We start from the raw sequence: 12243 nt of genomic DNA on the forward strand, positions 1-12243 counted from the left end.
GACGTCACCACGGCGCGCCGCCCCGCCTCAAGGGAGAGGGAAAGGGGCGCGGCGCATGCGCGGAGCGGCGGCGCCTCGGCTGAGACCACGCCCCCCACGCTGGAAAGGGGCGGGGCTTAAAGGAGATACGCCCCCCCCCCCCCCGCGACCCGCTCCACCCCCCCCGGGGGCTAATTACACCCCCCCCACGGTTAATTAACACCCCCCCCCCCCCCATCTGACCCCCCCAGGGGCTAATTACCACCTGGGCTAATTACCCCCCAAATCTGACACCCCCCCCCCCCAATTATCTCCCCATTTGCCCCCCCCCCCCCCCCGGCTAATTACCCCCCCCAAGGGATTAATTACCCCCCAGGCTAATTACCCCCCCAGGCACAAGCCGCTTTTTTCCCTTTATTTTAATAAAATCCCATTTTCCTCCCCACCCCCCCCACCCACCCACAAAAACCCCAAAACCGCCAGAATTTGCCCCAAAACCGAGGGGGGGGGATGGGCAGTAGGAGCCCCCCCCCCCCCCCCCCAGGGCAGGATCGGGCCCCCCCGGGTTGGGGGGGGGGGGGGGGAGGAAGAGGAGGGGGGGGGGGTGAAGAGGCGTCACTTCTGCTTGGGGGGGGGCCTGGGGACAGAGGGGGGGGGGCACCTCAGTCACGTGACCCCTCCCAGTCTGTCCCAGTCCCTCCCAGTTCAACCTACTCCCCTCCCAGTCCAACCCAGTCCCCTCCCGTCCCCTTCCAGTGCTTCCCAGTCCATCCCAATCCCCTCCCAGTCCATCCCAGTCCCACCCACTCCCTCCCAGTCTACCCCAATCCCCTCCCACTCCCTCCCAGTCCCTCCCAATCCCCTCCCAGTCCATCCTAAATCCCGTCCCAGTGTCTCCCAATCCCCTCCCAGTCTATCCCAGTCCCTCCTAGCGTACCCCCCATCCCCTCCCAGTCCCCTCCCAGTGTCTCCCAATCCCCTCCCAGTCCTTCCCAGTCCCTCCCAGTCCTTCCCAGTCCCCTCCCAGTCCTTCCCAGTCCCACCCAATCCCCTCCCCGTCCTTCCCAGTGCCTCCCAGTCCCCTCCCCGTCCTTCCCAGTCCCGCCCAATCCCCTCCCAGTCCTTCCCAGTCCCTCCCAGTCTCTCCCAATCCCCTCCCAGTCCTTCCCAATCCCCTCCCAGTCCTTCCCAATCCCTCCCCTGTCCCCTCCCAGTCCTTCCCAGTGTCTCCCAATCCCCCCCAATCCCCTCCCAGTCCCTCCCAGTGTATCCCAATCCCCTCCCAGTCCCTCCCAGTCTACCCCAATCCCCTCCCAGCGTACCCCCATCCCCTCCCAGTCTCTCCCAGTGCCTCCCAGTCCCACCTGTAGACGCCCACCACCACGGCGTGGTCCCTCTCGTAGGGCTCCAGCGTCAGCTGCTCCTGCGGCCGCAGCCGCTCCCCCCGCCATCTTGCGCACCTCCCCCGCGAACACGGCCTCGGCCGGCGCCGTCGAGTCGATGCAGTTCGCCTGTGGGCGGGGCAGCGCTTGGACACGCCCACGGGGGCGGGGCCACGCTCACACACACCCATTTAGGGGCAGGGGCCACTCTTGGACAGGCCGTGGGGGCGGGGTCATGCTTAGACACGCCCACAGGGGGGGGCCATGCCCAAACATGTCCACGGGGGCGGGACCATGGGCAGACACGCCCACTGGGGCGGGGCTACAGGGGGATGGGGTGGGGCTATGGGAGGGTTATAGGGGCATTCAACCCCCCCCCCGCCCTCCCCCGGGGCAAGAGAAGCAGTTACTGGGCCTTACTGGTTCCTAGGGGCCTGTTACTGGGCCTTACTGGTTCTCAGGGGCCTGTTACTGGGCCTTACTGGTTCTCAGGGGCCTGTTACTGGGCCTTACTGGTTCCTAGGGGCCTGTTACTGGGCCTTACTGGTTCCCCGGGGCCTGTTACTGGGCCTTACCGGTTCCCAGCGGTCCGTTACTGGGCCTTACCGGTTCCCAGCGGTCCGTTACTGGGCCTTACTGGTTCCCAGGCGCCTGCTACTGGGCCTTACTGGTTCCCCGGCGCCTGCTACTGGGCCTTACTGGTTCCCCGGCGCCTGCTACTGGGCCTTACTGGTCCCCGGCGCCTGCCACTGGGCCTTACTGGTTCCCCGGCGCCTGCTACTGGGCCTTACTGGTTCCCCGGCGCCTGCCACTGGGCCTTACTGGTTCCCCGGCGCCTGCCACTGGGCCTTACTGGTTCCCAGGGGCCTGCTACTGGGCCTTACTGGTTCTCAGGGGCCTGTTATGTGTTCTCAGTAGCCTGCTACTGGGCCTTACTGGTTCCCCATGGCCTGTTACTGGGCCTTACCGGTTCCCAGCGGTCCGTTACTGGGCCTTACTGGTTCCCAGTGGTCCGTTACTGGGCCTTACTGGTTCCCAGTGGTCCGTTACTGGGCCTTACTGGTTCCCCGGCGCCTGCTACTGGGCCTTACTGGTTCCCCGGCGCCTGCTACTGGGCCTTACTGGTTCCCCGGCGCCTGCTACTGGGCCTTACTGGTTCCCAGGCACCTGCTAATGGTTTCTAATCACTTGTTACTGGGCCTTGCTGGTTCCCAGTACTCCATCACAAGTCCTTACCGGATACCAGTTCCTGCTACTGGTTCCCAGTGCCCCATACTGGTTCCCAGTACCCCATTATGATTCCTTACTGGTTTCCAGCAGCCTCTTACTGGTTTATAACGACCCGTTACTGGTCCTTACTGGTTCCCAGTGCCCCCTTTATGCTTCCTGGTGCCTCATGACTGCTCAGTGCTGCTTCCCAGTGCCGAGTACTGGTGGGGACTGGTGGGTATTGGTGGGGACTGGTGTGTACTGGTGTATACTGGTCTATACTGGTGTGTACTGGTACCTTGATGGAGATGACGAAGTGGCCGCCGTTGCGCAGGAAGTTGTGGGCGTTGAGGGCCACGATGCGGGTCTGGTCCGGCTGCGCCACGTCCGCGAAGATCACGTCCACCATGCCTGGGGGGGGCACCCCAAAAATCAGGGGGACCCCAAAACCCCCCTGAACCCCCCCAAATCCCCCCGACCCCCCCCACGGCACCCCAAAAATCAGGGAGCACCCCAAAACCCCCCTGAGACCCCCCCAAATCCACCAGACCCCCCCCAGAGCACCCCAAAAATTAGGGGGCACCCCAAATCCCCCCTGACACGCCCCCCTGACCCCCCCCCAGGGCACCCCAAAAATCAGGGGGCACCTCAAAACCCCTCGGGGTGCCCCAAAAATCAGAGGACACCCCAAAAACCCCGACACCCTCCCAGGACACCCCAAAAATCAGGGGGCACCCCAAAACCCCCCTGACACCCCCCCAATCCCCCCTGGGCACCCCAAAAATCAGGGGGCACCCCAAAACCCACCTGACACCCCCCGATCCCCCCAGGACACCCCAAAAATCAGGGGGCACCCCAAAACCCCCCGACACCCCCCCAAAATCCCCCTGACCCCCCCCAGAGCACCCCAAAAATTAGGGGGCACCTCAAAACCCCCCTGACACCCCCCCACCCCCCCAGGGCACCCCAAAACCCCCCTGAACCCCCCCAAATCCTCTCCTCGACCCCTCAGCACCCCAAAATTCTTCTCCAGGACCCCTAAAACACCCCAAAACCCACCTTAGATGCCCCCAACCCCCCCAGGTGGCCTCAAAGCTTCTCCCACACCTCAAAGACCCCCCCAAATTGTCTCCTAGAACCCCCGGGACCCCAAAAAACCTCCCCAGGACCCCCCAAAACACCCCAGAAACCCAAAAGCGCCCCAAAAACCTCTGAGAGAGACCTTGAGGAGCCTCCAGACCTTCTCCCAAACCTCCAAACCACCTTCAACACCCCCAAAATCTTCTCCTAGAACCTCCTGACACCCCCAAATTCTTCTCTAGGACCCCCAAACTCACCACAGGTCCCCCCAAACCCACCTTAGATCCCCACAACACCCATGAGCACCCCAAAAACCTCTTTTGAGGTGCCTCAAGATGCCTCCAGACCTTCTCCCAAACCTCCAAACCACCTTGAACATCCCCAAAATCTTCTCCTAGATCCTCCTGACACCCCCAAATTTTTCTCTAGGACCCCCAAATTCTTCTCTAGGACCCCCAAATCACCTCCAGACCCACCACAGGTCCCCCCAAACCCACCTTAGATCCCCACAATACCCAAGAGCACCCCAAAAACCTCTTTGAGGTGCCTCAAGATGCCTCCAGACCTTCTCCCAAACCTCCAAACCACCTTCAACACCCCCAAAATCTTCTCCTAGATCCTCCTGACACCCCCAAATTCTTCTCTAGGAGCCCAAAATTCTTCTCTAGGACCCCCAGATCACCTCCAGGCCCACCACAGGTTCCCCAAAACCCATCTCAGATCCCCACAGCACCCAAGAGCACCCCAAAAACCTCTTTGAGGTACCTTGCAGAGCCTCCAGACCTTCTCCCAAACCTCCAAACCATCTTGAAAACCCCCAAAATCTTCTTCTAGATCCTCCTGAGAACCCCAAATTCTTCTCCAGGACCCCCAAATCACCTCCAGGCCCACCACGGATCCCCCAAAACCCACCTTAGATCCCCACAACACCAAGAGCACCCCAAAAACCTCTTTGAGGTACCTCGAGGTGCCTCCAGACCTTCTCCCAAACCTCCAAACCACCTTCAACACCCCCAAAATCTTCTCCTAGAACCCCCTGACACCCCCAAATTCTTCTCTAGGACCCCCAAACCCACCACAGGTCCCCCCAAACCCACCTTAGATCCCCACAACACCAAGAGCACCCCAAAAACCTCCACCAGATACCTTGAGGTGCCTCCAGAGCTTCTCCCAAACCTCCAAACCACCTTCAACACCCCCAAAATCTTTTCCTAGAACCTCCTGACACCCCCAAATTCTTCTCTAGGACCCCCAAATCACCTCCAGACCCACCACAGGTCCCCCCAAACCCACCTTAGATCCCCACAATACCCAAGAGCACCCCAAAAACCTCTTTGAGGTGCCTCAAGATGCCTCCAGACCTTCTCCCAAACCTCCAAACCACCTTGAAGACCCCCCAAAATCTTCTCCTAGACCTTCCCCAAACCCCCCAACTTCTTCTCCAGGACCCACAAACCACCACGGGGCCCCCCCAGATCCCCCCGCTCCGGCTCACCAATGAGCATGCGGTACTTGTGGGGGTGGCGGGCGTCTTCGATGACGGGGATGACGTTGGTGCGTTTCTTGGCCACGTTGATGAGGTCCCGGCCCGAACGATGTGAGAACTCAACGGCGTAAACCAGCCCCTCCTGGGGACGGGGACACGGAGGTCACCCCACCGCTGTGGGGACACCCCCGAGAACATGGAGCCACCACCCATGAGGACATCCCTTGGGTCCCCAAGATGGCGGACACCTCTAGGGACATGAAGCCACCACTCATGGGGACATCCCTGGTGTCAACAAGATGGTGGACACCTCTAGGGACATGGAGCCACCACCCATGGGGACATCCCTGGTGTCAACAAGATGGTGGACACCACCAGGGACATGGAGCCACCACCCATGGGGACATGGAGCCACCACCCATGGGGACATCCCTTGGGTCCCCAAGATGGCGGACACCTCTAGGGACATGGAGCCACCACCCATGGGGACATCCCTGGTGTCAACAAGATGGTGGACATCCCCTAGGACATGGAGCTACCACCCATGGGGACATCATGGGTGCCCAAGATGGTGGACACATCTAGGGACATGGAGCCACCACCCATGGGGACATCCCTGAGGTCCCCAAGATGGCGGACACCTCTAGGGACATGAAGCCACCACCTATGGGGACATCCCTGAGGTCCCCAAGATGGCAGACATCCCCTGGGCCATGGAGCCACCACCCATGGGGACATCCCTGGGGACAACAAGATGGCAGACATCTACTGGGACATGGAGCCACCACCCATGGGTGTCCCCAAGTACATGGAACTGCCACCTCCAGGTTGTCCCCATGTGGTTGATGACCCAGTCCCCATGTGCCCTCACCCCGTGACCCCACAGTGATGTCCCCAAGGTGTCACAGTGCCACCCCCATGTCCCCAAGGAGCTCATGGTGCCACCCCCATGTCCCATCACCCCACAACATCCCCAAAGATCCGCACAGATGTTCTCAAGAACGTTGAGATGCCACCTCCAGCCTGTCCCCATGAGGTTGATGACCCCATCCCAGTGTCCCCTCAGCCCGTGACCCCACAGTGATGTCCCCAAGGTGTCACAGTGCCACCCCCATGTCCCATCACCCCACAACATCCCCAAAGGTGTTCCAAAGATGTTCTCAAGAACATTGAGATGCCACCTCCAGGCTGTCCCCATGAGGTTGACGACCCCATCCCCGTGTCCCCTCACCCTGTGATGCCATCGTGATGTCCCCAAGGTGTCCCAGTGCCACCCCCACGTCCCCAAGGTGTCCCAGTGCCACCCCCACGTCCCATCACCCCACAACAACGTCCCCAAAGACCCTCATGGATGTTCTCAAGAACGTTGAGATGCCACCTCCAAGCTGTCCCCATGAGGTTGACGACCCTGTCCCCATGTCCCCTCCCCCTGTGATGCCATGGTGATGTCCCCAAGGTGTCCCAGTGCCACCCCCATGTCCCATCACCCCACAACTTCCACAAAGGTCCTCGTGGATGTTCTCAAGAACACTGAGATGCCACCTCCAGCCTGTCCCCACGCAGTTGACGACCCCGTCCCCGTGTCCCCTCCCCCTCGGCGATGTCCCCAAGGCCCCGGTGGCCCCGTGTGTCCTTACCGGTCCCACGATGTCGGAGACGTGGGACACGGTTGTCCCCGAGGCTGCGCCCAGGTAAAGGACCTTCGTCCCCGGCCGGATGTGGATCTGGTCGATGCCACCCAAGATGGCGGCCGCCAACTTGGAGCGGAAGGGGTTCCAGGCGCGGTACTCCACCTTGGTGTCACCGTCCTGGGGACAGGGACGTCGGGGGACGTGTCACCCACCAACTGGGACACCCTATGGACATCCACAGCCTCCCAGTGCCACCAGTACCACCTCCCAGTGCTCCCAGTATGGAGTTGGAGAAGGTTCTGGTGACGTTCTCCATGTTGGTGTCACCGTCCTGGGGACAGGGACATCGGGGGACATGTCACCCACCAACTGGGACACCCTATGGACACCCACAGCCTCCCAGTATCACCAGTGCCACCTCCCAGTGCTCCCAGTAAGGAGTCCCCATGGACATCCACACCCTCCCAGTGCTCCCAGTATGGAGTTTGAGAAGGTCCTGGTGACGTTTTCCACCTTGGTGTCACCGTCCTGGGGACAGGGACATCGGGGGACGTGTCACCCACCAACTGGGACACCCTATGGACATCCACAGCCTCCCAGTGCCACCAGTACCACCTCCCAGTGCTCCCAGTATGGAGTTGGAGAAGGTTCTGGTGATGTTCTCCAACGTGGTGTCACTGGCCGGGGGGACAGGGACACCGAGGGGACACGTCACCCGCTGGTTGTGACACCCTATGGACGCTCACAGCCTCCCAGTATCACCAGTGCCACCTCCCAGTGCTCCCAGTAAGGAGTCCCCATGGACATCCACGCCCTCCCAGTGCTCCCAGTATGGAGTTTGAGAAGGTCCTGGTGACATTCTCCACCGCGGTGTCACCGTCCTGGGGACAAGGACACTGGGGGACACGTCACCCGCCAGCTGGACCACCCACCCCCTCCCAGTGGCACCAGTGCTGCCTCCCAGTGCTCCCAGTATGGAGTTTGCAAAGGTCCTGGGGGTCTACTCGCCCCTCCCAGTTGCTCCCAGTCCCCACCCAGTGTCTCTCAGTATCTCTTAAATTTCCCAACTCCCTCCCACTCTCTCCCAGTTGCCCCCAAGTCCCTCCCAGTTACCCCTACGCTCCTCCCAGTCCCTCCCAGTTACCCCTACGCTCCTCCCAGTTACCCCTACGCTCCTCCCAGTTACCCCTACGCTCCTCCCAGTTACCCCTACGCTCCTCCCAGTTACCCCTACGCTCCTCCCAGTCCCTCCCAGTCACCCCTACGCTCCTCCCAGTCCCTCCCAGTCACCCCTATGCTCCTCCCAGTCACCCCTACGCTCCTCCCAGTTCCCACCCAGTGCCTCCCAGTATCTCCTAACCTTCCCCAATTCCCTCCCACTCCCTCCCAACTGTCACCAGGTCCCTCCCAGTTACCCCTACGTTTCTCCCAGTTCCTCCCAGTTACCCGCACGCCCCTCCCAATCCCTCCCAGTTGATTCCAGTCCCTCCCAGTTGCTCCCAGTCTCCACCCAGTGCCTCCCAATGTCTCCTAACCTTCCCCAATTCCCTCCCAATTGCCCCCAAGTCCCTCCCAGTTACCCCTACACCCCTCCCAGTGCCTCCCAGTTGCTCCCAGTCCCTCCCAGTACCTCGACTGAGATCCTTTTCTCCCCGTAGACCGACTCCCCCGGGACCAGGTTGCGGGTGACCAGCGCGTCCTCCTTCCCCCGGCAGATGAACACCCCTGGGGGTGGTGGGGGGGGGGGGTGTCAGGGACCCCCAACTGCCCCCCCCGGGACCCCCAACTGCCCCACAGCCCCCCCAAATGCCCCCCAGGACCCCCAACTGCCCCCCAGCCCCCCCCCAACTGCCCCCCAAGGCCCCCAGCTGCCCCCCCAACCCACCCCTAACTGCCCCATAGCCCCCCCCCCCCCCCCATACCCCCAACTGCCCTGGAGCCCCCTCAAACTGCCCCCCAAGACCCCCAACTGCCCCATAGCCCCCCCAAACTGCCCCCCAACTGCCCCATAGCCCCCCTAAACCACCCCCCAACTGCCCTGGAGCCCCCTCAAACTGCCCTCCACCCCCCCAAACTGCCCCACAGTCCCCCCCCAACCACCCCCCAGCTCCCCCCAAACTGCCCCCCAAGACCCCCAACCCCTCTAATCTGCCCCCCAAGACCCCCAACCCCCCTAATCTGCCCCCCAAGACCCCCAACTGCCCCATAGCCCCCCCAAACTGCCCCCCAACTGCCCCATAGCCCCCCTAAACCACCCCCCAACTGCCCTGGAGCCCCCTCAAACTGCCCCCCACCCCCCCCAAACTGCCCCCCACCCCCCCCAAACTGCCCCCCAAGACCCCCAAACTGCCCCACAGTCCCCCCAAACTGCCCCCCCGCCCCCCCGTACCTTCGTGCCGATGGGGCTCCACCGTCACCTTCTTGCCCCCCTTGAAGCCGCCGCGGCCCCCCCGCCCCCCCCGGGGGGGGCCACCACGCCCCCGCCCCCCAAAACCGCCCCCGCGGGGGCCCCCCCGGGGCTGGAAACCACCACCTGTGGGGAGAGGGGCACTGGGCTTACTGGGAGGGACTGGGAATGCTGGGGGAGGCGGGGGGGGATTGGGGGGGACTGGGCTGACTGGGTGGGGGGGGAACTGGGCTGACTGGGCATGCTGGGAGAAAACTGTGTATACTGGGAGGGAACTGGGGGAGAACTGGGCATACTGGGAGGGGATCTGGGCATGCTGGGAGGTAAACTGGGGCGCAACTGGGCATATTGAGGAGCCACTGGGTATATTGGGAATGCTGGAAAACTGGGCATACTGGGAAGGCAGCTACAGGGCGCTGGGCAGACTGGGAGTGAACTGGGAATGCCAGGGGGCAACTGGGCATACTGGGGGCACTGCAGAGAGAACTGGACATACTGGGAGGGAGACTGGAGGAACTGGGAATGTTGGGGGGGGAACAGGGCATACTGGAGGACAAACTGGGCATAGCGGGAAGGGAACTGGGGAGAACTGGGCAGACTGGGAAGAGATCTGGGCATGCTGGGGTAGGACTGGGGGTCCCAGTACAGGCAGGACTGGCCTTACTGGGAGCACTGGGAGGGGACTGACTCACCTCGGCCCCCCCGGAAGCCCCCGCGGCCGCCGCGCCCCCCCCGGGGGCTGAAACCTGTTGGGAGCTGGAGTCAGACTGGGGCAACTGGGAGCACTGGGGCAGACTGGGATGGCTGCAAGACGCTCCCAGTTCCCACCCAGTAACCCCACACAGGCTCCCAGTATTCCCAGTTTGGCCCAACCACCCCCCACATCCCTCCCGGACACCTCCTAATTCATCCCAGTTGCCTCCCAGTCTATTCCAGTTACCTCCCAGTAGCATTTCTCTCACTCATCCCCTTCTCCTTCCCAGTTACGTCCCAGTCCCTCCCAATCTCATCCCAGTTTAAACCCAGTTCCTCCCACTCCCTCCCAGCTCCCCCCAGTCCCTCCCAGTATACCCTAGTAACCCCCAGTCCTTCCCAGTTACCCCAGTTCCATCCCAGTGCCTCCCAGTTACTCCCTAGTGCCCCTCCCAGTATACCCCAGTACCATCCCAGCATTCCAATTTTTCCCAGTTGCCCCCAGTCCATCCCAGTTACTCCCAGTCCGTCCCAGTCCCCTCCCACTTTCCCCTAATTACCCAGTTCCATGCCAGTCCCTCCAGTCGGCCCCCAGTGCCCCCCCAGTCCATCCCAGTTACACCCAGTTCCCTCCCACTTACCCCTAATTACCCCAGTCCCATCCCAGTCAGCCCCAGTACCCCCCCAGTCCATCCCAATCCTTCCCAGTTACCCCCAGTCCCATCCCAGTGTCTCCCAGTCCACCCAGTACATCCCAGTGTCTCCCAGTCCGCCTCAGTTACCCCTAATTACTCCCAGTCCATCCCAGTATACCCCACTCCCATCCCAGCATCCCAATCCTTCCCAGTTACCCCCAGTCCCATCCCAGTCCATCCCAGTTCCCCCCAGTTCCATCCCAGTCCCCTCCCACATATCCCTAATTACCCCAGTCCCATCCCAGTCCCTCCCAGTTCCCTCCCACTTACCCACAATTACCCCAGTCCCATCCCAATTCCTCCCAGTCCATCCAGTCCCCTCCCACTTACCCCAGTCCCATCCCAGTTACCCCCAGTCCACCCCAGTTCCCTCCCACTTACCCCAGTCCCATCCCAGTCCATCCCAGTCCATCCCAGTCCCCTCCCACTTACCCCAGTCCCCTCCCAGTCCACCCCAGTTACCCCCAGTCCATCCCAATCCCCTCCCACTTACCCCAGTCCCATCCCAGTTACTCCCAGTCCATCCCAGTTCCCTCCCACTTACCCCTAATTACCCCAGTCCATCCCAGTTACCCCCAGTACACACCAGTTCCCTCCCACTTACCACTAATTACTTCCAGTCCCATCCCAGTCCATCCCAGTTACCCCCAGTCCACCCCAGTCCCCTCCCACTTACCCCAGTCCCATCCCAGTCCACCCCAGTTACCCCCAGTCCATCCCAGTCCCCTCCCACATACCCCTAATTACTCCCAGTCCCGTCCCAGTCCACCCCAGTACATCCCAGTGTCTCCCAGTCCGCCTCAGTTACCCCTAATTACTCCCACTCCCATCCCAGTCCCTCCCAGTACATCCCAGTTCCCACCTGGCCTCATCCCGCCGCTGCTCCACGCGGGGCCTCACGCGCCGCTCTCCCGGAACCGGAAGCGCCTCCCCCATTGGCCCCGCCCCTTCCCGGGCATGGCGCATGCGCCTAAATCCACCTGACGTCACCGCCCCGCCCCGGACCGGGCGGCAGTGCCCGCCGAGGGCGGCAGCAGGAGGGGCTCCCCCGGGTCCTAGTGCCCAGAACCAAGACCCGTCCGGGGAGGGGGGGATTTGGGGACAGAAATGGGGTTTTTGGGAGTTCTGAAGGGTGTTTGGGGGTCCTGAAAGATATTTGGTGAGGATTCTGTGGATGGCTGGAAACATCTTGGGAGATCCTGGAGTGAATTTGGGGTCAGAAATGGGGCTTTTGGGAGTCCTGGGGGGTGTTTGGGGACAGGAATGAGGCAGTTTGTGGGGTCCTGGGGTCGATTTGGGGACAGAAATGGGGCTTTTGGGGGTCCTGGGGGGTATTTTGGGACAGGGATGGGGATTTGGGGGTTCCTGAGGGGTATTTGGGGACAGGACGGGGACATTTGGAGGTCCTGGGGGATATTTGGGGATATTCTGGGGGTCTTGTGGGATTTGTGGGCTCTTGGGGACATTTGGGGGCTTTGGGGCCATTCTGGGGGTCCTGGGGGGGATTTGGGGATATTTGGGGGCTCTGGGGGTCATTTTTGGGGTCCTGGGGGAGGATTTGGGGATATCTGGGGGCCATTTTGGGGGGAAGAAGGTGGTATTTGGGGGCACGCCGAGGCTGTTAATGGCAACTTTCGGCTGCCGGAGGTACTTTGGAGCCGGTTCAGAGCGTTTTGGGGCT

The 12243-nt window shown here is 62.0% G+C and overlaps 1 protein-coding gene across 1 annotated transcript; it reads right to left on the reverse strand.

The window, feature by feature from the left end:
• Nucleotides 1-381: 381 nt before the first annotated feature.
• Nucleotides 382-11475, reverse strand: LOC141937040 (rRNA 2'-O-methyltransferase fibrillarin-like). Its single transcript, XM_074854448.1, is given in 10 exon segments — nt 382-616; nt 1344-1426; nt 1428-1490; nt 2869-2981; nt 5146-5278; nt 6774-6944; nt 8398-8492; nt 9157-9300; nt 9867-9920; nt 11425-11475. Coding segments are annotated over 10 exon segments (888 nt in total). The 5' UTR covers nt 11435-11475; the 3' UTR covers nt 382-594.
• Nucleotides 11476-12243: the final 768 nt, after the last annotated feature.

This window comes from Strix uralensis, chromosome 36 (genome assembly GCF_047716275.1).
Source record: "Strix uralensis isolate ZFMK-TIS-50842 chromosome 36, bStrUra1, whole genome shotgun sequence".
NCBI lineage: Eukaryota > Metazoa > Chordata > Aves > Strigiformes > Strigidae > Strix > Strix uralensis.